Genomic DNA, 25,337 nt, shown 5'->3' on the forward strand with positions numbered 1-25,337 from the left:
GCCAAAACTTCTGCTTTTATAGAGGTGCTCACACTTTCTGATGCTCAGTTAATCAGGCGCATTTGATTAACAGCACCTGGCTGCTACTTACCCCCTTAATTCCCATGGAAGCGGTAAGGGTGGACTTATTCTTTCACAGGACTGTGTCTCACAATACAGTAAAGGCGTTTTCACTCTTGGCTCCACTCTTCCCTCAAAGCAGCTCAGAGCAGTTAGTCAGCTCTTTTCACGTTTATGTTAACACTCTAAATGATGTCAGACCTCTTTTAGGCAAACTGAACTGGGACTAATTTGAGAAGTGTTCGGTTCACTTCAAGTCCACACTGCGCTCTGTTCAACCTGTGCATTGTAAACAGAAACTCACTGCCGGTGTATTATAGGTCTCTAGGCATGCTGTTGACAATAAGCATGCAACTGCTTAAAAACCAAATTGACATATGGAGTGAAGTAAAGCTTTACTCCAATTTACACCCAGCTAAAAGGGAATGGCTTTATTGGGAATACATCGCAGAGCTGTAGGAGTTGTGCCAACCCTAAAAATGTAATTAAAGGGGAATGAGGTGATTTTATAAAAGTAATCTGATACCATCCTTTAAATGTACTCTGTTACAAATAAAAATGCTAGATTTTGTGTCATATTAGATTAAAACTAACAGTACTAAATGAAAAACAATTCCCTCCTTACTGTCAGTCTGTGTTAAAAATCTGTCAAAACAATTAGTTTGTTTTTTATTTTTTGTTTTTTGGTACAATAACTTTTCCCAGGATTATTTTCCATGTTGCAGGTCCTCAAAATACATATAAATTGCTCAACATTTTCCAATTTTTTAAATTATTGCTATTTTTCCCAGCAATTTTAAGTGTGACTTTGACCTGTGATAAGGTCAAAGTCACACCCCAGCCATTTCAGTTTGCATAAATACAACAAATCGATTTCACACCCACTCAAAATGTCACAATCTAATGCCAAACCTTGTTTCTCTTCAGTGTTTCTGCTTTATCAAACCACATTTGAGCACCAAAATCACAAACTATATCATAATATTAGTAGGAAAACACAAGTTTAATGTCTGTGACAAAATATTTAAAAAGTGCACTTTGGATAAACTTCCAAGGGTCATAGCTCCAAAAATTCCACCCACTCCTATGTACTTTGAGGGCCAAAAACAGTGCTTTGTCCTCTATCAGATCTACAAAAAACAGAACCAAAACAAGCTAAAGTTCTTGGTCCAAGAAGAGAATTAAGGAGGGTTTATCTTGATTAATTCAAAAAAGGGCCATATGTGAATACACGTGAAACGGACAAAATACAAAAGAGGTCACAAGCTTTGGTAGCTTTCTCACTCTCAGCTCGAATTTATTTCAGGTAACGGGTAAGATGGATGAAAACCAGTTTGTGGCCGTGACCAGCACAAACGCTGCCAAGATCTTCAACCTGTACCCCCGCAAGGGCCGCATTGCTGTGGGCTCAGACGCTGATCTGGTGCTGTGGGACCCTGACGTCACAAAGATCATCTCCGCCAAGAGCCACCAGTCGGTATGGTCCTCAATTATTTCTACATAACTAGCTATTAATACTGACACAGAGGTCTCTTTTCTTCACTAATGAAAGCCTACCATATACTGACTTTAATTATATACGCTGCATGTGCCAGAAGTTTGCGGGCATTCCAAGCTGCTAAGGAACAGTTTCCTGTTTCTTTCAAACAATACATTGTCATAGCAACAGCATTAGATGAAAACCAAAAAGCTTGAAGGTCTGAAAAATGTAGCTGTGCAAATTTTGAGTGGTTCTGGTTAATCAGCTAAGAGTAGTTTATAAAAATATAGGACAGCAAACTTCCTGTAAGTCTATTGTGTTGTGACTGTGGATTGGTTTGGGCATGTTTATATTTTAAGAACAGGACTTTTTAACAAAAACTGGAGTCCAGTAACAAAAGTATATATTATCATATTAAACCACTGATGGAATTTGAAGCAGCGGTGTTAAATAAAAACCCACAGGCTTCAAAATATGAAGATAAGATCATGAAAATACAACCCCTGGAACTTCTGGTTTCCTGTAGGTGGCGCTATGACAAAGACTCAGGATTGGAATGCAGATATACTCCTACTTGTAAAAGGCTAGCCTTGAAACTAGCCATTTTGGTAACTCCTTGTGAATGAGGAGAGAGCAGTAACTTTAATGACCACTTCCATGACCACAAGAGCCTCAAAACTACATGTATAAATTAAAATCTCATTGTCTCATTCATCTCAAACTGGTGTCAGAGTTCAGAATCCACAGATAATAGATTATTTAGATTAGGATAAAATTCAGGTAATTTCATCAAGTGATTAATACTGTTTGATTAAGCTTTTAATTTGCCCTTGTTGAATTGCTAAAACAAAATATCCTGCATTCTAAAATGTGGACCTTCCTACTTTAACTCTTTCTGAAAGAGTAAATGTAAAAGCTTGTGTGTGACTACTGAATCACTCAAGAGGTTCTTACAGACTGCTCACAGTCTTAAAATGAACAGATCCCAGGGGTCAGTTCTTTTCCTGGCCATGTGCATTTTGCTAAGCACATGGATCATAGAGGAGAGCTGCTGTTAATGGGTGTGGCTGACGAATTGCACTTGCAGAGGATAGCGGGGCTGACATCCGGAGGTCTGGCAGTTAGGTCCAGGCGTGTCTCTCCATTCCTGACTCCCAATCCAGTTCCTGCATTACCTGTTGGGGAACACATATATAACATTTGCTTACATATTTACTATGATAACCAGTAGATTTTTTTTTCTACAACCGCAAAGTAGAAACTGTTGCAACGCTATTTTGGGGGGCTTTCTGGCACTGAACAATTACTGTCTTTATGTCTTTGGGATTCTTCTGTGGATTTCTGTTTAGTGTTCTTTAATTGGCAGGTCTGGTCTATTAAATTTCAGAAATGCAATAACATGTTTTGCTAGGAATCTGCACCACAGAGAACCTTAGATGTGACTGCTCTGCTTAATTATCATGGAGGAGTTTGTGAAAGAGCTACTGCTGCTGTGCAGAAATGCCACAGTAAATGACTTTGGGATGTGGGGGTGTGGCTTTTTTGTGGACATGATGCACTTGCCCACCAAAGTTAATATATGCATCTTAAAGCTAATGTGGGGGATTCAACTTTGAAGTCTCTCAGGGGGTGCTATCAATCCGTATTGCCCCATCACTGCCCATCAATGTTTAATGACCTTTCAGTCACACTGAGGCCCTCAAACACACTATTCATTCTTCTACACTGCTTGTTGCTTGTAATGCTAATAACACTAATTGTTATGCATGTAATTGATGACATTCAAAATAAGTGGGTGATAACTCTTTTGTTGTGATAAAGGACTCTTGTTTTATGGCAGCCTGACTGCTGAAGAGGGTGTGGGCCTCACACAGTGTCGAGGGAGTGATGTCATCATTAAAATCTGCCAGAGAACTGGAACACATCATTTCTGATTGTTAGCAGGCCGGTCACTGTGCATCTGTATCCGTGTGTGTATGCATGGAAGACAGAGTGAGCTGTACACGCTCATGGAATCTGTCTTCTTAATCCCGTCATGTTCTTCGGTTTCTTTTTGTTCCGCTTGGTCAGAAAATAACGGACCAGTGTTCAGGGGAGAAATTGCTCATTTGGAGTGTGTATGCATGCATGTGTGTGGGTGTCATAGGATAACCCAATATACCAGTGATCTCATTTTAGGCTCTGTCAGATTGCCATGACCTCAGCTTTAGCTCAATAAGTTTTTTGGGAGAGGAGTCGTAGGGCTTTCAAACTGGTCACACAGTAACCTCCACACCCTCCATGTCCACACACAAGCACTAAAACAACACCTTCTTCTTCTCTCAGCCTGAAGACTAATGCCTCTGTACTCTGCATTAGTAGGCCCGAGGAAACACTTTTATGTGAGTTAAATCAGTTAAGCTCCTATGAAATTATAGAAATTTTACACAGTGAGTCCTTCAATATAACCCTGGCAGCTTTTCAAATAAACATTCAGTGCAAGCTTCATAAGTCTGTGAACTAAAATGGCATGCAGAATGTGCAACAGGAGGTTAGGTCAGCCTTATGATAGCGGAAAATAAGCGGGGGGAAGTTGAATGACTGCATCTCCGCTTTGAAGGTATTTCTGTTATGATTTAAAGTGTCGGCATGGCGTTAGGAGGAACAAGCAGCTGCCATAAAACATCACAGGAACACAGCTGTCGGGTGTCAGACAAAAACTTAAAACCTGTTTCAAATCTAAAAGCACCAACAAAAAGGCTTATCTTTAAAATGTCGTACGTACAGTACAATACAGTTAACAATGCGGGAAAATGTTCAAATATGTAAATACACTCAGATCCTTCAGTCCTTATGTTTGGAATTATATGCTATAATAAAGTAGTGATGTTTATATTGTATGTTACTTTTGACACTACTGCTTTCCTTCTCCCCGCAGACTGTGGAGTACAACATCTTTGAAGGCACAGAGGTGCGCGGCGGGCCTCTGGTCGTGATCAGCCAGGGCAAGATTGTTTTGGAGGACGGGAACCTCCACGTCACAGAGGGCTCAGGACGTTACGTGGTCCGTAAACCTTTCCCTGACTACGTCTACAAGAGGATAAAAGCTCGCAGCAGGGTACAACACTCCTCTTTGTCTGCTAGGGTCTGTGTTTAACCGTTTAATCAGATGGTAACATACTGGAAGTCATTTTGACATTAAAGTTGCTTCCCACACCCAGCAATTTCTTTTACGATTGGTAATTGTTTTGTGGAAAATTTGAGGGATGTTACATCTTGTTAGGAATTGGCCAAACTGTCCACACATCCAGCTCCACAGTGTGAATCTTTCCTTGCTAGTTTCCAGTGCTGTGACTGACTTGTGTCTCATTTCCAACAATGCAGCTGGCTGAGCTGAGAGGCGTACCCAGGGGACTGTATGATGGTCCAGTCTGTGAGGTGTCAGTCACTCCTAAAACCATGACTCCAGCCTCCTCTGCCAAGACTTCACCTGCCAAACAGCCCGGCCAACCCATCCGCAACCTGCACCAATCTGGCTTCAGCCTATCCGGTCAGTCATTTTACCATCAGTTCTGGAGTCATTTTTGGGATGTTGAAGAGATTTAAAACCATTTACTTTCTTTTTGTATATCAGAGACTCAACATTGATGAGTCAAATTTTGCATTAAATTTGATCTGTATGAAAAGCCTAAACTAAGGGATTCTTTCATGACATACGGAGTTAAACACTGCATGCATATCCACATATTGCTCTCAAATAAGCCATGCATTCATTCAAGTGTAAGGGGCAGACTTTACACTGAAATTGGGTCCATCTGTTGGACTGTGACTACCTATCAAAAATAAAATAAAAGAGGCAGTTGGATACTATGCACCATAAAAATCTTTACATTTGTCTTTCAGAGCTAATAATAATAATAATTGGTAATGTTTGTGTGAATATTCATTACCCATTTATTTTGTTATTGCTGTAGTTTCATATTTTTTTCTGTGCATGATTGACAGCTTAAAAAACCTTGCTACAGTATCTCAATCTATCCACTGTCTGAGCCGAGCTGTTTTAGCTACTCTCCCTTGAAGGCCATTTCACTTCTCTTATTGGCTGAGGGACATGTGGTATCTGGCTTCACTGACACCATAAATACCCAAGAGTGGAAAAAGGGTCTGGTACCTGAGCAGTCACTGACCTCATTAATTAAAAATTTGGCCGCATTAAAAATGAGCAGCCACCATATACTATAACCAGTATATAACACATACACTTGAAGTGTGTTGTGTTATGTTTTGTTTGTCTTTTAGTTTGTTAAGATTTTGCATCTTAATTTTGTGTATTAATTACACTCAGACCTCAACATCGCCCACTTTTTTAAGGACAAAATATTTAAGAAGTGCATTTTATTATGCTGGCTGAAGTTTTTCAGCCAGCTATGAGGTAAATAGTAACTGTAAAAATAAGATTTGATTTTGATGAAAAAATAAAGGAAAATGGGGGAAAGACAAGGCAAAGCTGCATATTTTATGTTTCAGTGTTGAGGAACTACTCATCCCACGATGCATTGCAAATTTCAGCTTCCATGACAAATGACTTCCAGCCTTCTCAAATTGAATCGTTTTTCGTTTCCATGTGTGTGGCAAAGTGTGGCCTTGTTATCAATACATTACGGTGCTTCATTCTGGACTGCAATCACCAATTGATGTTTTGTGCTCACATTTACATGGTAACAGCGACCTCCAGCAGCAACCTCCAACAATGTCTCCAATTGGAGACATTGCTGTTTTGGATTGTGGGTAGAGTAGTTTTTCTGCAATGTCACAAATAAAATGTGTTAGTGTTAAAACACGGTTGATATCATGCAGACAGGAGCACATACCATTGTTTCACAGTGTCGTAGCTCGTAGTAGGTTTACTATGGATGGCTATGGCTTGTAATTAAAATCACTGTGGACAATGTGAAGGCGATTTTTTTTTTCCTCCTGTGGTTGACTTCCCAAAGGAATTTTCCCTGCCACTTTCTAGTATTCCAAAATTCATAAAACTAATCCTTTCTATTCGATCACACAGGAGCTCAGATTGATGACAACGTTCCTCGCCGGAATACCCAGCGCATCGTGGCGCCTCCAGGCGGCAGGGCAAACATCACCAGCCTGGGTTAGAGCCCCATCCTCAGGCGCTGAGGAGGAAATGAGGATTTGTGGATGTATGGCCAGCAGGAGATGAAGTGGTGGGGGGTGAAGAAGCTACAGCATTACACCAAGATTCAAACTCTTCACAACACCTCATCAGGCCACCTGTTAGCCTTCAGCCTTCATGTCCTCCTTTGCTGCTTATTTCCCCACTTCTCCCCCAAAAACCTGTTCCTAGAGGACAGAGTTAGGAAAAAACACACAAACAAAAAAGGTCTGCCTCATATGATGAAAAAATTGACAAAAAAATTGATAACACTCCTTATTTGAGCACTTTTGACTGCATTATTTCATTTTTATATTGTAATTTCTCCCTCCCATGTATCCCTGTGATATTTGCTTTGCTGTTGTTTTCATTGAGGGGTTAAGTAAGACTAAAGTGATGTTATGCAGACGATAATGTTGGAGCAGGATGTCTGTTCCTTTTCCATGTTTTTTTTTTTTTCATTTTGTGAGGAGTTAGAATGAAGCGTGGATATAAAAACACACTAATTTCCTTTTATTCTTTCTTTTCTCGAAGAGGCCAAACAGTAAGTTGCTTGAAATTGACCAATTTTGCATTTCATTCAGCCAAAAAGAATCTAATACTTCCTTCCAGCTGTTAGAAGCCTGTGATTTGTATTATATCACATTTCAGTCTCTTCATTTTCCAGTCCATTGCTGTCTCTCACACAGTGCCACAATTGATATTTAATTGACTATTCGCCACGAAGACGGCCTTAACATTTGAAAAATTGAACATGGTAATGCTGTACTATGGGTACAGTCTGTTGGGAGTCAGCTGGAGAGTCCTGTGGAGCAGAAGGAGCTTTTGGCACGTAGTAAATAGAGCTTTATTCTTCATCTCTGTGTGTAAGGTCATTGTTAAGTGGGATTGATTTACAGGGGGAAAGAGAAAGTTGTACTTAATGTTACTTCTGACTCGGCCTTTCCTTGCCTTACTTTCTCTTTAGCGCCGTCCTTTTAGAGAACCTTTAGGAGTGTGGGGAAGGTGCCGTTCACAACGCAGCTACATGTTTTCCCATTTGTTTACATTCCCAGGAATCACAAAGGTCCAAATTCTTCATTGACAGCAGTAGAAACATCTGACAACCGTCCGTCACCAAGCAGTGCATTTACATACAGAATGTCTCTCCTTCCATATGTGACTGTTTTATACTCCCCCCTCCCCTCCACACACACACCTCATTTTCTTTCTACTCTTTATGTGCCTGAACCCACAGAAGTTGTATTGATAGTCAGATTTTAGCTTCTTGTTTTGTTATTGTTTTTGAGGTAAGTGAAGGATGTAAGATAAAAAGATGTAAAATAGCCAGGATTAACCGATTCAAAGGTGCCAGATTTTGCGCTTTCATTGGGCCTATTCTGAAGATAGAGCCCTGTAAAGATGAACAGTGCTTGATATGTTGAAATGTTCTGTTGTTTTATAGTTTTGAACTTGTTGTCAAACTGCTTTTTAGTGTCATTCTGTAACTAGGTGCCTAAGGGCTGAGCACTATTGATTTATGCTTGAAAGTAGACATGAGCTAATGTACTTCTGACTAGTGTGCAGTGTTGATGTGTGAGGAATGGGACACGCACAGCAGGCTCCTGTACAGCTCTCAGTATGGCTGTGGAGTTAACATTGCTTCAGGCTGTACTGCAGCTGTATGCATTGTTCTTCTCCTTTTTCTTTTCTTTTCTTTTTTTTTTAACAGCACAGTCTGGTTGTATTAAGCGAAGCAACTGATTTTCACCAGTAACCATCTTTCTGCCTGTGACTAAACGCTGAATAAACTTGACATGAACATAACCAGGGGCACTTATATAAACTGGGCTTAGATTCTTTAAATCCGCCTGTCTAGTTAACATAGTGACAGCAACTTAGGGGAAACCAAAGGTGAAACGCATACATATTCCCTACCACTAAAAGGGTTAGGGATCACTTTGAAATACAGTACAAAATAGTCATCAATGTAATATTATACTGGTGGAAAATTGGGTCAAATAACCTTGTCTTTCATTATAAACCACTGATATATATATATATATATATATATATATATATATTTTTTTTAGTGGAGATCATTTATTTGAATTTCAGGGATAGGACTACACCTCAAACACACCACCCTTCCGGTTCTATATTTCTGAGTGCTGTGCCTCCACTACCATGCCAGGGAGCCGTTACCGATCCACACTGTGGCCTTTCCTAAACTGCAGTCACAGGTCCAGGTCCTTGCTCTCTCCAAACGCACTTCTTTCAGTAAACCTAATCATATTTGAGGTGTGATCCCTGCTATTGAAATGAGATATCCTAAGACAGCATGGAGAAGCTCAATTACAGCAACCATGTCTCCCGTGGTCAGGGGGCACACTGTTAAACAAAAGGATGTTTTCATGTAACGGTGTGTACTGCTCCCTTCACACACTGGTGCAAAACTGGCTCTGAAAAGTGGTGGACCTGGATGCTCGATTGAGTGACAGGACATAGTCTCTTGTTTGAGAAATAGGCATCTAATAGAACTACATATGGCAGCTTTGTTAAATGGTAGCCCTAAGAGCCTCATTGTGCTGGTTTTTGAAAAGACTAGTACACACTGTTGCACAAAAACTCTTTGTGGGGCATTTTGAGAGTGTAAACTAACACAACTGCCCTACCTGCTTGTCTAGCCAAATTTATGGCTTCTTTAGTCACCACATTGCAGGAGGTAGCACTGTGTCACTCAAGCACAGTCTGCTGAATGTATGCCTAGATGGATGCTACATGAAAAATCAGCGATTAATGGCTTTTCATTAGAATAAATGCGCAAAAAGGACATTTCCAAGTAACCCCAAATTTCTGAGTGGTTTTGTGCATAATGTAGATATTAAAAGTTACACTTCCAGCCTCAGTGTTCCAGGTTTTCTCCCCTCTGAAAAAACAGGAAGTCTGTTGAAGGCAGACTCTTTCAGCATTACAAATGCTTTATGTATTTAAAGAATCCAAGGCAGACGGGAATGTAATAAATGCACGTCTCTGAAGTATTCAAATATGTGACGAGATAGGAATGTCTTCAAGGCAACTTAAACCTCTGCAAGTCAGAAGTGGAGAATTTTACTGTTTCACAGTTTCTTAATTCTTTTTATACTTTTCAAAAACTTCTTCAACATCCATGTTAGCATTCTGCTGCAGCTTGTAGTAAATCCAGTTACCGCTCTGTCAACGTTGGTTAAAAGTGTAGGTGAGGGTGAGGCCCACAACACCAGCACAGTCTGGCTGCATCTGCTCCTTTCGCTCTCCCTTTTCCTTCTTTCTCTTCCTCCCTCCTTGGCTCTTTGGTTGTTTCTGGCTGTTGCCGTAGAGACAGACCCTTCCACTCTCATGGGGTTCTTGCTTTTTTTGTTTGTCATGGCAACGCTTTGTCAAATTTGAGGTTGCCATCAGCAACCCGTCCTGACCTGGAGCTATTAGTACGGGTTTTTGCGGACACACACACACACACGCACACACATTTTTTTCATTATTCACTTAGAGTGCTGAAACATTACTACATAATCCTGTGCTGGGTTGTGTGGAATTCAGAATGCTACCATAGTTCACAGTGCACTGCAGACACACACACACATGCATAGACTCTTAGCACACTAAACAGCAAGGAGCCGTTGCTGCGTTGCAGCACCTGTGCCTGAAAAAAATCACTCGGATATTAAATACTAGCTGTCATTACTGGCATCCTCTTCGTGTCCCATGCCTCCTCAGTTTACACGCATACACACACTTATACTCCTTTAATGCTCTGTCAGCTTGGATGCTTTTTCTATGCCATATTATTGCTAATGATATACGAGTGATATGTATGTAAGCAACATGCTGCAGATTGAGAGGAGCTTCTTTCCATTCTGAGGTTGTTGATGCTGTCAAACATCTCCTTTGCCACCTGCAGCCCCTCCGTCGCCCTCTGTAAGCCTTTAACCTTTGTGAAAGTGAAACTGTGTGATGGTATTTGTCTTGGTGGCTGTGGGGTTTCTGGGATGCTTGCTCACTATGTCAAATCCCATGGATGGTGATGTAAAAAAAAAAAAAGGAAAAAAGAAAGAAAAAGAAAAGAAAGTAACAGCGAGGACTTCAATGAATTAAAAAAATTTAGAAAAAATTAATTAAGTCTGTGTGTTTTTCATTACCTATTATGGGTTGTGTTAAGCAACATGTTTTCCACTTACACTTACACTGATGTAGTAAAGGAAGGGATAACTATTAGACAGGTGAATTAAAGGCCCTAAGGCTTTGCAATTCATAACAAAATAAAAAGTAATTTGGTCCCTAAATAAAATAAACACACTTATCAATAAATATGATGTATTTCACCAAGTCATTATTTATATAGCAGTATCCTTCCTGTTATCTTGGAGAACCTCCTTTAACAGCAATAATGTGAAGTTTTTTGTATGATTTTATCAGTCTCTCACATCATTATGGAGGAATTTTGGCCCACTCTTCTTCACAACATTGCCTCAGTTCATTAAGGGCATTTGTTTATGCACGGCTCTAAGTTTTCCCACCACAGCATTTTAATCGAGTTGAGGTCTGTGCTTTGACTGGACCACTGCAGCGCCTTCATTTTTTTGTTTTTTAGCCATTCTGGCACAGATTTGCTGCTTTGCTTGATATCACTGTCCTGCTACATTTCAGCTAAGTTTTAGCTGTCATCTAGGAAAAGAGGCTTTCTCCTGGTAACCCTTCCAGACAAGCCATGCTTGTTCAGTAGAAACTTTGTGCAGTTTCTCTGAGCATTGCACAGTCTGACCGTGACGTGAATTTGCTGGGAAATCCACTCCTGGGAAGACTGGCAACTGTTTTGAATGTTTTCCACATGTGAATTATCTTTCTCACTACAGAATGATGAACTTCAGATTGTTTGGAAATGACTTTATAACTTTTCCCAGATTGATGGACAGTAACAGTTGTTAACACACACACACACACACACACACACACACACACACACACACACACACACACACACACACACACACACACACACACACACATACTTGAATGCTCCAGACCAGCAAAATGCCCAATTTTGTAGAAAAAAAAAACACAGTCTAATATGTGTAATATGCCCTTTTGTTGTTCATCTGAAGTTATATTTAAAAATTTTTAGAACTTGATGAGGGAAGGAAAATCATCCCCCCCCTCCCCTTATGTATAAAACCTTAGACTTGAAAGAAGCTGTACTTTGTTTTTATATTACTGTATTTATGAATAACTGTTTTAGGAAACTGTTTTATTTAGCCCAATCCAATCAGTTAAGATAGATACCTCTCATTGCACCTCTGGCATGATCTGTAACATGTCCTTAATCACAGCAGAAGTTTTAGTTTACATGATTTGAGCGCCATCTGTTGGCATTAAGTAGGTGTGATCGGGTAGTGTTTAAAATTTTTTGCACTAGAGAGACACGGCCAAGGAAAAGGCCATACTATTTCACAGCACATTTAAAAAGCAAAAAAAGCAAATAAATAAATAAATAAACAAATACAATAAAATTTAAAAAAAAAAAAAAAAAAAAAAAAAAAAAATACAAGTTTTCCACATTTGTGTATTACAGGCTTTTCATAGACCATTAAAGGTTAGAGAGCTACAAATAAAGGTAAGACATGATGCACAGTTTTCTTTAAAGAAATAGAAACAAATGTAAATGCTTAGAGGCTTTCGTCATTTAAAGGTGTAAAACAAATCACCACTCAAGTAAAATCTTTGTAAAATCAAGTGGTGGATGTTTTTGCACTAAATCGTAGGTTGCCTTTTATCGTTCGTCAATGGCAGCATTACTATTTGCTCTCTTTATTCAATGCAAATGCCAGCACTTATTTTTGGAACAGCCCTTCTTAAAGAAATTACTGATGTCACCCTTGGCTGAACATGCGACGGGTAACAAAAGTGAGTGTGTGAAGAATGAACCCATGACTCATCTGACTGTGCAAAGCACTTTGCTGTCAGAGAAATGCTGCCAGTGTAGTTCAGACAGACAAATGAAGGAGCAGTACTGCAATGCCAGAGACTGACTGAATGAATTTTTGGATTCAGCTAAATGTTATGAATTCATTTCCAAACTCTTGTAAAGCACTCGAGTGGAAAGGTCCTGTGTCCAACCCTGGTTGACCACCTGAGACCTGTCTGTTTGCAGTCTGCATGTTTCCTCCTACAGTCAAGATGTGCACATTAGATGACCTACAAAAATTAACGCATGCTTCTTGCTGAGAATCTGCTGGCCTTTCCATCTGCTGGAGGTAAACCAGGGTGCACCACACCTTCTGCTCATTGCATTGGGGAACAATCTCCAGCAGTCTGCAACACTGAAGAGGAGAAATCAGTCATACACAGTTTATGCAGCCTATTATAGTTCTACCTTGAAGCAAAGACACATTAAATTCATGCATCCTCTGTTTCTTCACACTCTTGCGGAATGAAACTCACGAGAGTAATTTTATGTGTAGAAAATAAAACAATTACCTGATGCTATGAGTGTTAAAAAACTGGGGTGTTTGTGACGTGCTTCTTTTTTGCCGTTTGAAGTGAAGACATGCAAGAGGAAGTTTGAGAACTGCTGCACTACAAAGTGAATGCAGTAAATCTTCACCAGGAAGCATGCATCAAAACTCTTTTACACTAGGTGGCAATGCTGTCATCTTGTTCGCCTTGCTCTCTCTGCTATGGAGTGTTTGTGGGATTTCCTTTTTCCAACTGATGAATGAAAAAAAATAATCTGTTGCTCTTCTTGCAAATCCCTCATGTTGGTGTACAAACTGCTTGAAAGAAAAATCACTTAGATTGGCACAACATCAGTGATACAATCAAAATGTGGTGGTAATCAGCAATTACTACAACTACCTGCAGGGCCCGTTCTCAAGAGCGTTAAAGTCAAAAGCCATCATTTCCTGTAACATAAAAGGCTTCAGAGGTGCTTTTATATGCTCTCCTCAGAGGCACATGAAAAAAATGTGGGGAAAGATCTCAAAAAATATAAACTGAGTAAAGAATGGATGGAAATTTAAATTCTGCAAGGATTTCCTCTTCAGGTACAAGCCCTGCTCACATCCTCTCAACGAAAGTAGGAAATGTTTGTTGCATTATGGTATATAATAAAATGCAAAGGAGTGCCATGTTATGTCACACAGAGCCCCCGGGTGGCCACTTCATTAAAAGACTTTAAATGTCTATCATGAGGCTGACACATACAGACAGTTCAGAGTTCCCAGACAGTGGAAAGTCATGTAAGGTAAGTGTCATATCTTTGGGTTGTAGGAGGAACCTGTATCACCTGTAGGAAAGCAACAAAGATTGAGATTGAGGGTGCAAATTTTTGACAAAATGCTCCAGTTAACCACATCCTCTGAATTTAATTCATATACAGATTCAGTGGGCACTTTGTAAGGTACACCCAAGTATTACTTGGACCCCCTTTTACCTTCGCAGCTGGTAAAATTCTTCATGGCATAGAGTCAGATGGGTACATGTTGGATATGGTCATCAGCGATATTTAGGTAGCCTGGTGTTGAAAACTATTCTCAGCTGGTACTAAGGAGCCCAGAGTGTTCCAAGAAAACATCCCCCACACCATTACACCACCAACAACCTGAATTGTTGATACAATGCAGGATGGATCCATGCTTTCATGTTGTTTACACCAAACTCTAATTCTGCCTTTCAAATGTTGCAGCAGAAATCAAGACTCATTAGATGAGACAACATTTTTCCAATCTTTTGCTGTGCAGTTTTGATGAACCCATGCAAACTGTGGCCTTTACTGTTCTTAGCTGACAGGAGTGATACCCAGTGTGGACTTCTGTTGCATTTCGAAATGCTCTTCCGCATACTGATATCGATGTCTTTTTGTTCTCTTCTTATGTTAGAGGGAAAGATGGGACATTTTTCAGTTTAAATAGACTGCCGAATTGGAAAGGGTGTGTTTGGAATATAGATATTGCCAGCTTAGAGTTCTGATTATTATAACAGATTCGCACAAGGCTTTCTGTTGACTATATTACAATGGATAAGGCATAGGCATTATGACCGATTGGTTATTGAAGTCCACACTTGAAACCTGGATGTGAGCGTTTTGTTTGAGACCCTCTTGGTGTTTTAAAACGGGACGTGACTAATGAGGCAGATCTGACCGAGAAACAAAGGACACTGCAAGTATGACTCCAGCTCGTTTTCAAAATGAACATCTTGTACTCAGTAAGATGTGAAACAACCAAGACTGTAAGCCCATCAGGAAAGTTTTTAATGAGGTCATAGATCAATTAGTATTGTTTTCCCATAGAATTTTGTACAACTGGATGAGTCACCCGAGCTGTCCATGAAAAAAAAAAATCCAGAATAAATGCACTTCTACAGGCTTCAGTGTTCAGGCTTTTCGGCTACTGCTGTCTTTTATATACAGTATATGGAGCTGGCATTTTTTGTTCTGTTTTTTTCTTTGATTCTTTTGTGGTTTTTCTCTCCTTTTCTTCCCGTCTTTGTCGGGTTCTGGCTGCTGTCATTCTTTGATTGTTTCCACCTGTCCTCTCCTACCTCAGTGTATTTAGCTGCGTGTCTCGCCAGCTGTCATGTGGTAGTCAGTCACTTGCTGTTCAGAAGCTTCCACCAGTGTGGAAGCTTTATCAGCAAACTGTACTGGTGTATCAAAAGTAGAAGTGTGTAGAAAAATGTCCAAAATGTTCATTTAGATTAACAGTGAGTCACAAACTCATGATACCTTACACAGTTTAATTTTGAAATGACAGACAAAGGGTCAAGCCCCCCCCCCCCCCAAAAAAAACCCCAAATGTCATAAGAAAAATGATGAACATTATTTGAAATGCAAACAGAATTACCAGATAGCAAAAGTACCAAACAGCTGAATGCAAGCCTCAAACTGTTTCCTTCATATCTGTGTTTTGAGCTGATTTTAAACAACGGCTTGATTTTTGTAAAGCAGTTAGGCTGAAGAGTTTTCTTCTCTTTCTTCTCATTTTCTAAGAAATGAAAAGATCCACATGAAGTCCTAATTAGCTTCAAAGTGTCAAGGTTGACATAAATTATAACACAAACTTGCTACCATTCCTAAGCTCCCAGCCTTTATCAAGTGGCAAACTGGGACGCTACCACTGCAGACAGAAGTGTATTGACCTTTAGATGAATCCACTAACCTTTTAAAGATTGCTATTTGGTGGCTGAAGTCAAACTGTGGTTACACCACAGATCACTGCATTGTGTTTTTTGGAAGCCATAAACCATGTTTTTATGACACTAACATCACTTTCCTTCCTTCTGAAGAAGAAGAAGACCTTCAAATGCATCTCTCCGTTCAGTTACTGTGAAAAATTGCTCTTTAATTTTTAAGGCTTACAATAAAGAGATTTTATGTCCATTCCCACTAGACCTTTGGATAAAGGCAAAAGCAATTTCCGTGAACTAGAAAGGATCAATGTGCCAGATGTCAGCTGCCTGCTTTTAAAAACTAGTGTTCAGTGACGCGAGTATTAAATGCATCTTACATGGTATCAGCACCTTTTCGTGTGCAGGGGCTTTAAGTCCTCTCTCATTAATTTTCATTCATGACTGCCAGCATTCAAACCAGTTATTTTAAGTCCACAAACACAGGCACAATAGTTCCAAATGCCAGCACTGAAAAGGTGTTAGGAAAAGATAAATTATTTGAATAATTCATGGAGTGAATATGGGGAGTCATTCAAATGTTTTTGGATTTTTAGATTGCTTTTATAGAGTGTTTTAGTTTGCGCAGATGTAATATAAAAATGCGGAAAAGCAACAGCTTAATTTTCTTGAGCGCCAAAAAAACCCACCGGTACGTCACTGCAGACCTTAACTACAGTATATTGATCTGGCAGCTTGTTTGTATTTCTTCACAGACTGTGTTCAGTTCTGGCACCGTGCCGGCAGATGCAGTGCCTGCTTCACTAATAGTAGAGCAGCTGCAGGCTTTGTTGTTCTTTATAGATTTTCAAGTTCCTTCACCACCACAAAGGTCTGCTAGTTATTCTGGCTGATTTAGGCTTCTGGAGAGGTTGAAGTTTAAGAAGCTGCAGAGCTCTGAAAAACGTGAGGGTACAAAACTCAAAGTGAATAACAAAGATGCATATAAAGATGACAGTCAAGCTCTGTCACGCCAAAAGAGAGGTTAAGTCAGGGAAATATGTAAGAACACCTGTGTTGGTGTGTGGATGTGAGACAGCTTTCATCTGTACTTACTTGTAGCTTGTCAATGAAAACGCATGTTAAGAAGGAATACTCACTAACACAAATATAACACCAGCCAATTACATGGAGGCAAGCTAATGCATCCAGCCATATAGACATTGTCAAGGCAACCTGTTGAAGTTCAAACCGAGCATTAGAACGGAGGGAGAAAAGGGTGTTTGAAGATGGTATGGTTGTTAATGCTTGATGAGCTGGTCTGAGTATTTCAGAAACTGTGGATCCACTGTAAGTTTTCATGTCTCTTAGGTTTACAGAGAATGGTTCAAAAACGATAAAATATCCAGTGAACAAAGATCAGAAGAGGCAAATGGCCAGACCTCTTCCAGCACAAACAAATTCAAAGCTTGGGTCCGTCCCGCCTTGTATGAGCAGTTCAGTCTGCTGAACTAATGGTGTGTTTTCTTGGCATACTTTGGGGCCCTTGCTACCAACTGAGTATACTTTAAACATCACTTTAAACATCACAGCCTACATGAGTATCGTTGCTGACCATGTCCATCCTTTTATGACCACAGTGGACCCATCTTCTGATAACCGCAGCCAGCAGGATAGCATGCCATGTCACAAAGCTCAAATCATCTCAACCTGGTTTCTTGAACATGACAGTGAGTTTACAATACTTGAATGGCCTTCATAGTCATCAGACCTCAGTCCAGGAGAGCACCTTTGGGATGTAGCACAATAGAAAAAAAGTGTAGCAACTGTGTGATAGTAACAATAAGATATGGATTGTGTTTCCTGCACATTGTTGAATCTATACCACAAAAATACTCATAAGGTGTAACTTGTGAAGTGGACAGGTGACTGTATATATTCTAAAAACCACTAGTTTATATTGTTAATTACCAGTTCTGTGCTGTTTTGATACACATTTTTGCCCCAGTGTAGCCAAATGTAACACTGCAAACTGTCTGAAAGAAATGTCAATTGTTGTGTGTGTTTCCATCTGCTTCTGTTATCCAGATAGGAAGGTGTCTGGCTGATTGTGTCCTGGGTGGACTTGAATCGATAAAAAATGAAGAAGAAGACAAAATAATTTTAAAAAAAGCAGCATTAAGTGGTGCTTGTCCCAGATATTTGTTTGTGGAACACCATGTGCTTTTTTTTGGCTTGTTTTCACGTCTTTATCACATACCATATTGTTTTTTAAATATATTTGCCAACTTTTTCTACCTTAGCCAAGTGTTAATAACTTACACTATTTCTTTCTTTGTTCTTTTTTCTTTTACATTTTTTTTCCCGACATTCCAAACTCAGTTTTCAGTGCAAAATTGAAAATGCATATTTACATAATTGTGTGTGTATTTGTGTGTTTTATTGTTTCTGTAAGTAAATAACAGGGCAATCGACCGTTCATATTGGAATGGAGGAGTAATAGATTGCGGAGAAGTTTTACCTCAGTTCAGGTGAGACAGAGCTGAGCTAAAACTGGTTTGGAAAGAGGTGCCAACTGGAGTAACTGGTACACCAGTTGTGCATCTACTAATTAGCTTTTCATTCAGTGGTGGGCTGCGAGCTAGGAGACACGTAGAGAAGCACTCAGCTGCTGGTCCCTGCCAGTCTGCACAGGAACCTTGAGATATTGTTTAGAGAGAGCTGTGCATGTTCAGCGGGCATTTATTTCATGTTACCTAAAGTGTGTGTCTTGGAAAATATAAAGTATGTGTACTGCCAAAGTTATGTACCGAGAGTGTTGAGGTGGACCCACGGAGAGTGGAATCTCGGACCTCATAAGTGCTTTCTAACACAGAGCGATGGAAACAGACCTCTGTTATGAACATCTGTAGAACTGTTCTACCGATATTTCAGGAAACCTCTATGGGTTTTGAGTTGGGACACAACAATGCCCATCTCTGATGTACTGAGGCAGACAGCAACTATGTCCCAGAGCTATTGCTGACCTTAGTTTGTCGCAGTGTTTAAGGCCACCACCTCAAAACTGCAAATCGAATCACACGAGTAGACCAAAAAGTAATGCCATAATCCATTTGAAAAGCGCAAGCACAGGATTTAGAAAAAAATAAAGCATAGGTAGAAAACATAACAACAGAACGAGAGAGCCTCATATAGGTACGAGTAGTCTGAAATGCAGGCTCCATGCGTCTCCAGGGAGGCACTAAAAACTGATGAATACTGTTGATATTGGCAAAGTGAATTGTTCGGTTCCTGACATCAAGCATAAATCAGTAGTTCTGGAGAATGAGCCTACGGCCAGATGACATATTAAAGGAAAAACCTAAACAATTACGGGAAAAAGCACAACAAATCCGGTCGCTTTATCATCAGGTGCACCTAGCTGCACAGCGAGGCAGTCGACATCCAACATGCTATGTGGCATTTATTAAAATTCTGAGCACGCCCAGCTGTTTCTGTGTCGAAATGGCAAGAGGGAAACGATCTAAGTGACTCTGAAAGGGAGTTCATTGTTCGGGCATGGATGATTGCTCAACTGACAGATGCAAGGAACAGTGACTAAAGTGACATCTGTGGTTATCGCTAACTGAAAAAGATCAGTAGCGGGGCTTGGAAATTGTGGTTGACAGCACTTATTTGAGGGCTGTGATGCTTGTGCATTAGTGTGATAGGTAAGAAACGAGTCGTCCTCAGGTGCCTGAGAATGTCAGAGCAGGACGTGATGTGACTGTCAGTAAGAGCAGTCCACTGGTGAATACCTAGAGTGGGATATTATACTAGGGTTGCAGTGCATGAACCTGTTACAGGGATGAAAGCAGGGTGGAAGCTATAAATACTAATCTAGAGATAAAAAAGGACATATATCAATATCAAAAGACCAGAAGAAAGGCTTAAGACTTGAACCCTACAGTGAGGGGCTCAGTGGACACATCTTTACCAATAAATGTGCAATATTTACCACAACAGCGTATCTTAAGTAAAATTAATAAATAGCTGTGTGCTGAAAATATCTCAATCTCAAAGTCTCCACTTTTCAGTTTACCTCTCCCAACCATCAATTGCATTACTTGACATGCAGCCAGAGCAGCAATCCTCTTTCTGACATATTGACATTCAACCAGTGCTGCATCCACTTGCTGTCATAAAATTCTTATGATGGATATGCATTTTCTGAATGCGTGGTATGTGCTATCCACATGAGCCAGTGTGATTTGAGATGTCCCCACATGATTTCACATGCACCTCTGAAACATTTTGTGTGCTTTCAGCTGAGATTTGGATGTGATTTCTGTAAACAAGTCCTCCTTCTCCCATCTCCACCTGACCCGTCGCTTAATGGGTCATAGTGCCTCTCCAAAGAAATGGAAATTACAACATGCACCAATGTTTCTGCTGCTGGTACGAAAACCCATAGGAAGCACATTACTCAACAGACAGTTTAATGAAAAGATGATTTTGAAGTGAACACTACAGAGGGGCTGGTGTTTGGCATTAAACTTTACTTACTGTGCATGGGAAATAAGGGTGTCTGGCAGATCCTACCAACTCCTTTCACCAGCAAAAGAGAGGAAAATAGGTTAAATTATGCATCATTAGCCTTCAATTAATATACAAAGAATCAAAATGACCAGTATTAGAAGAATAAAGAGAGAACAAGGAGTTTTCTGTACCACATTCTCATCATTTAGAGAAATATTTCATCTGCCATTTGTTGCTCCCAGCTTCTGGCTTCACAGAAACAGAAAGTTAATTTTATGTATGAACCCCCCAGCCCAAAAAAATAAATAAAAATATATGGTTGTTCTTCACTGTAGAATCATCTTTTCATGCAACTCCTGATTGCTCCTTTCACTACTTGCACTTGCACATCTGTATCAAGCTCTAAACTCTTCCAATGAGTCAAAAAAGTGAACCTTGGACCCTTATTTTCATTTTGAAGGTGAGGACTGAGTCACTGAGAGCTAAATTTAGCAAGCAGAGCATGCGGAAAGTGAATATTTTACTTGGTGTGACCAAAAATGTGTGCTGTGAGCAACTAAACAAGAGAACAATGGCAATGCTTAAATGCTTTGGCATCTTTTCTTTTTCTGCCAATTTATGGTGCATGTTTGAATGTCAGCAAATGATGAGCATGCACTTGGACACACTCCTGACTTTATGGACGATTTTCAGGCTTGTGTACTGTGGTGGTGATCCTTGACATGTGGCTTGGATCAGTTTAACACAGAAGTTCATGTTTGTTCCTACTTTGGCACAACAAAATTAGTTAAAATCAGTTAAAAAGAAGTCATATATGAAGATTAGAGGTGTTTCTGTTTGGATTAAGTTTGAAGGTTGGTGCGAGCACAGACAAGTTGAAATACTTATTTTATGTTTAAAAGGAGAGGTCAGGATCATGAAGATTTTTAATATACCTATAATAACCCTTACGCTACATTTCTTTACCCTAAAAGAAAGAGAGTGAGAGACCACCTCAATTATCTGGGCAGCTGCTATGCAATCCTCCAACTCCAAGAAAAACATTAGCATCTGCTACAGGAAGAAAATTTAGCATAAGATTTGACTTTTGGCCAAAACCTAATAACATATAATGCAGGGAGCCATAAAATAAAACAACTTTGTCCAATTTAATATACCTTTAATAACCCTTACGCTACCTTTCTTTACTCTAAAAGAAAGAGAGTGAGAGACCACCTCACATACAGGCAACTTAAAACTTGATATTTCATTTGCTTCAGCATGAGTTTACATCCCATTAAATCCCATTTTCTTTACATTTCAGAAAATGGATCAGATGGCTGCTTGTTAAGGAATGCAAAGAGCACACAGACTGACAGACAGGCGGGAGAATACATACAGAGATTCCATTATTATGATTATTATGATTGTGATGATGATGATTATTATATGTTTCTGTAGCTTTAAAAATCAAGAGATTAAATGATGTTACACAATATTCAGCAGGTGTTAGGTCCTTCAAGCGCAGGTTGCCTATAGAGCTTATAGTAAATCACACATTTGATGTAAAACTTTCTTCAGATCAACAACAATATTTAGGTGGATTTTCAGCTATGTGTTGCTTGTTGATGTTCTCTCTGCATATACGTTAGTAACACTGTTAATAGGGTTAGGGTCACTCTGATGTGCTCACTTCTAATCAGTCCCTGCGAAAATCTTATCATCAGCTCTGCCTGCTGTGTTTTTGCCACCGCCAACGTATCCAAAACATACATAGCAGGTCTAATTCCTGTCTTTTAAATCTTCCCTTTCACTCTTGCTGCTATCCTTCTGTCACAAATCACCCCTGACACTCATCTCCACCTGCTCCACCCTCTTGTTCCCTGTCTGTTGGTTTTGATGGCTGACTTCAGATATTTAAACTCATCCACTTTCATTACTTCTCCTTTCTTCACTGCTACACCTGTCTCCCTCTCATTCACACATGTATTCCATCTTGCGTCCACTGACTTTCATTTTTTTTTCCTCCCCAGAGCATACCTCCATCTCTCCTGGCTCTCTTCCACTTGCTCCCTACTCTCGCTACAGATCACACTGTCATCTTGCAAACGTATACTAGCAAAAAGTCCATGGAGACTTGTGACTGACCTCATTTGTGTACCACTGCAAACAAGAAGGGGCTCAGAGTCAGTCCCTGATGTAATCCCACATCCACCCTGAATCCATCTGCCCTTCCTATCATCCTTATACATGTCCCGCTCCACCCTCAAACACACACACACACTCCTGACTTCCTCATGCAGTACCACAATAATATACTTTCTCTAGATCCACAAAGACACAATGCAGCTCCTTCTGAACTTCTTTGTACTTCTACATCAACACTCTCAAAGCAAACATTGCATCTGCAGTGCTCTTTCTCAGCAGGAAGCCATGCTGCTGCTCACTGATCGTCACCTCTCTTCTAACCTAGCTTCAACAGTTCTTTCCCAGAGCTTTATGGTATGGCTCATCAGCTTTATTCCTCTGTAGTTGCTATAGCTCTGCACATCAATGTCCTTCCTGATGCAACCCTCCCCGTTTATCTGGGCTTGGGACCAATCATAGTTGTGATTTTGCTTTTGACAACAGGGGTTGCAATATATGTGCTAATGGTCAACTGGCTTTCATCAGTAGCTCTCAGGGCCTGTTCCCTTTGCAGTGTGTGCAAGTTTCCACTTCTACTGCAATGCTAGATAAATGATGAAAACACTCACTGACACATCTAGTTACTTTTTACACTGCAATTATTGAGTTTGGACTAATAGAGAAACTCCAAAACAAACTCACTGATGCATGGAAACAATGAGATATTAGCATTTATTTGGAGTTACGCATGTGTTTACCTGATGAATGTATAATGTACAGCTGGTGACATCGTCTGGGCTCATGTGTCAAGTTTCCCTCACATCCACTTTGATTAATATTTTTCATGTTCTTATAGATCTTAATTTTAATACTCGAACTAGAAAAAGTCTCTCGAAAATTGGATAGGATGGAAGGACATTACATTCCTTATGGCACAACAAATGAAGCTGCAGAGCAGTTCTCGTTCAATTATCTGGGCAGCTGCTATGCAATCCTCCAACTCCAAGAAAAACATTAGCATCTGCTACAGGAAGAAAATTTAGCATAAGATTTGACTTTTGGCCAAAACCTAATAACATATAATTCAGGGAGCCATAAAATAAAACAAGTTTGTCCAATTTAATTTCTGCTGGCAGGCAGAATTCGTCACCTCTCGTGTTGCAGAGTATCATCTAAGCGTTCAATGAGACAGAAAATGATTTAACTAAACAACACAGTGGGGAATTCTGGCAACTATAACAGCAAAACTTGTGCCAGTTATTGCATTTTTCAAGTAAGCTACTCATCTCCGCCCGCTTGCAGAGATATCAGTCTCGCACCTGAGTATATTTTGAATATGAGAGTTTCCATTTCCTTGGATTTGGAGTTGTGCAAACCTTTCCCTCATGCTTTATAAGCTATGTATTCAATAGGAATGCTTTTGATAGTCTAATGAAAATTACACATTTATGCTTGGTGACTTGGTGGAACCCCAGCTTGTGAACAGTCGCCTTTCAGAAGAAGTTTTTGCGAAGTCTTCTAACACAAACGACACTTTCCTCATTGAATTGAGGCTTCTTTGACTTCCGAAGTTACAATTCTTGTCACCTGCTGCGCTTCACTGCTCAACATTATTAATCATGATCACACGGTGTAATGAAACATCACTTTGCTAAGTCAACTGATTAGTTTAAAGCTAGTCTTTTCCCCAATGGAAGCCTGGATCCATTTATCACAACACTGTTTGCTTAAATATGACAGCTGCTGCAACACTCTTTGAATCCTTTGCTCCTTTTTTAAAAACGAGAGGTGAATGCTTAATAGGGATCTGATGCATTTATTTCCATAAATAACATTGGAACTGACAGAAGCAGACGCAACACCACTCAGCTGCTCCTCGCACACACACACACATACACACACACGCACAGAAAAATCCCCACAGTGCACAGAAAAAAACTGGTAGACACACACATGGATGGACACAAATCACTTGGGCATGGGTGTGCGTTCACCCAGAAAGGAGCTGTGTGATGATTCTCCCTCTCCATGTACCCTGTCTTGCAGTGATATTGTGTTACGAGTCATTAGTTTTCGAGGCTGTGCCCGCAGTCCAAAGATGTGAATTTAAACAAAACAGAGAAATGTGAGGATGGACTCTGTAGTTTGATTTCACAATGAAACATGAGTGAAGCCATGGAGATAAGAATAAGTGTTCTATATTTATGCTGCTATTGAAAATTAGAGCTACTGGACAATAAACATGAGACGTTACAGCAGAAATCCTTGAGAGCAAAGCAGGATGAAAGAAACTCCTCTTACAGACCTTAGGTTATTGTTAAATGACAAATCGCTTGTTTTCTGGGAATTCTTTCTACAGTCTGCGTTTTGCAGATAAGCTCATCTCAGGTATTCATCACTGCTACAATGTCTGTAGGGTAGAAGAACGCTTTTTAATCCGAGTGCTGTGAAGAAAAACAACTTATAACTCAAGGAAGCAAAGGATTTATAGTTTAAAAAAAGACAAAAAAAACATAACTTTTTAGAGAAGATAAGACACCCAAAGCACATTTTAAAGGTATGAATCAATGCTCACAACATGTTCTTTTTTGTTTTGTTTTTTTGAATGAAGAATTCAGCTTATCTTGGCACAGGAATGCATTTTGTTTGTTTATACACTGGCTTTTAGTTAATGAACAGATTTAAACTCAATTTCAATATAGACACAGAATGCTCATTTCAGAGCATTAATTTTTTTTAGACTGTTATTTATTTCTGTATTTGTTTTCTGCTGCTTTTTACTTTCATGCAATGCAATTTAATTAAACTGCATTACCGCTGTAAAGTTTTCAGTTATTGATGTGATACAAAATAATTCATTAACAGTTTCAAGTACTGATGACAGGATAATGTTGGCATTTCATA

The 25,337-nt window shown here is 39.7% G+C and overlaps 1 protein-coding gene across 3 annotated transcripts in view; it reads left to right on the plus strand.

Annotated features, from left to right (window-relative positions):
- Positions 1-10,822, plus strand: part of dpysl2b (dihydropyrimidinase like 2b) — a 31,714-nt gene extending 20,892 nt beyond the window's left edge. For all 3 annotated transcript variants that reach the window (XM_006795630.3, XM_006795631.3, XM_006795632.3), the window contains exons 11-14: positions 1,367-1,537; positions 4,458-4,637; positions 4,904-5,069; positions 6,582-10,822. In XM_006795630.3, the coding sequence (XP_006795693.1) occupies positions 1,367-1,537; positions 4,458-4,637; positions 4,904-5,069; positions 6,582-6,673 (609 nt within the window). In that variant the 3' untranslated portion in view covers positions 6,674-10,822. The remainder of the gene's footprint in view (positions 1-1,366; positions 1,538-4,457; positions 4,638-4,903; positions 5,070-6,581) is intronic.
- Positions 10,823-25,337: the final 14,515 nt, after the last annotated feature.

Source organism: Neolamprologus brichardi, chromosome 7 (assembly GCF_056152115.1).
Source record: "Neolamprologus brichardi isolate AB-2024 chromosome 7, ASM5615211v1, whole genome shotgun sequence".
Taxonomy (NCBI): Eukaryota; Metazoa; Chordata; class Actinopteri; order Cichliformes; family Cichlidae; genus Neolamprologus; species Neolamprologus brichardi.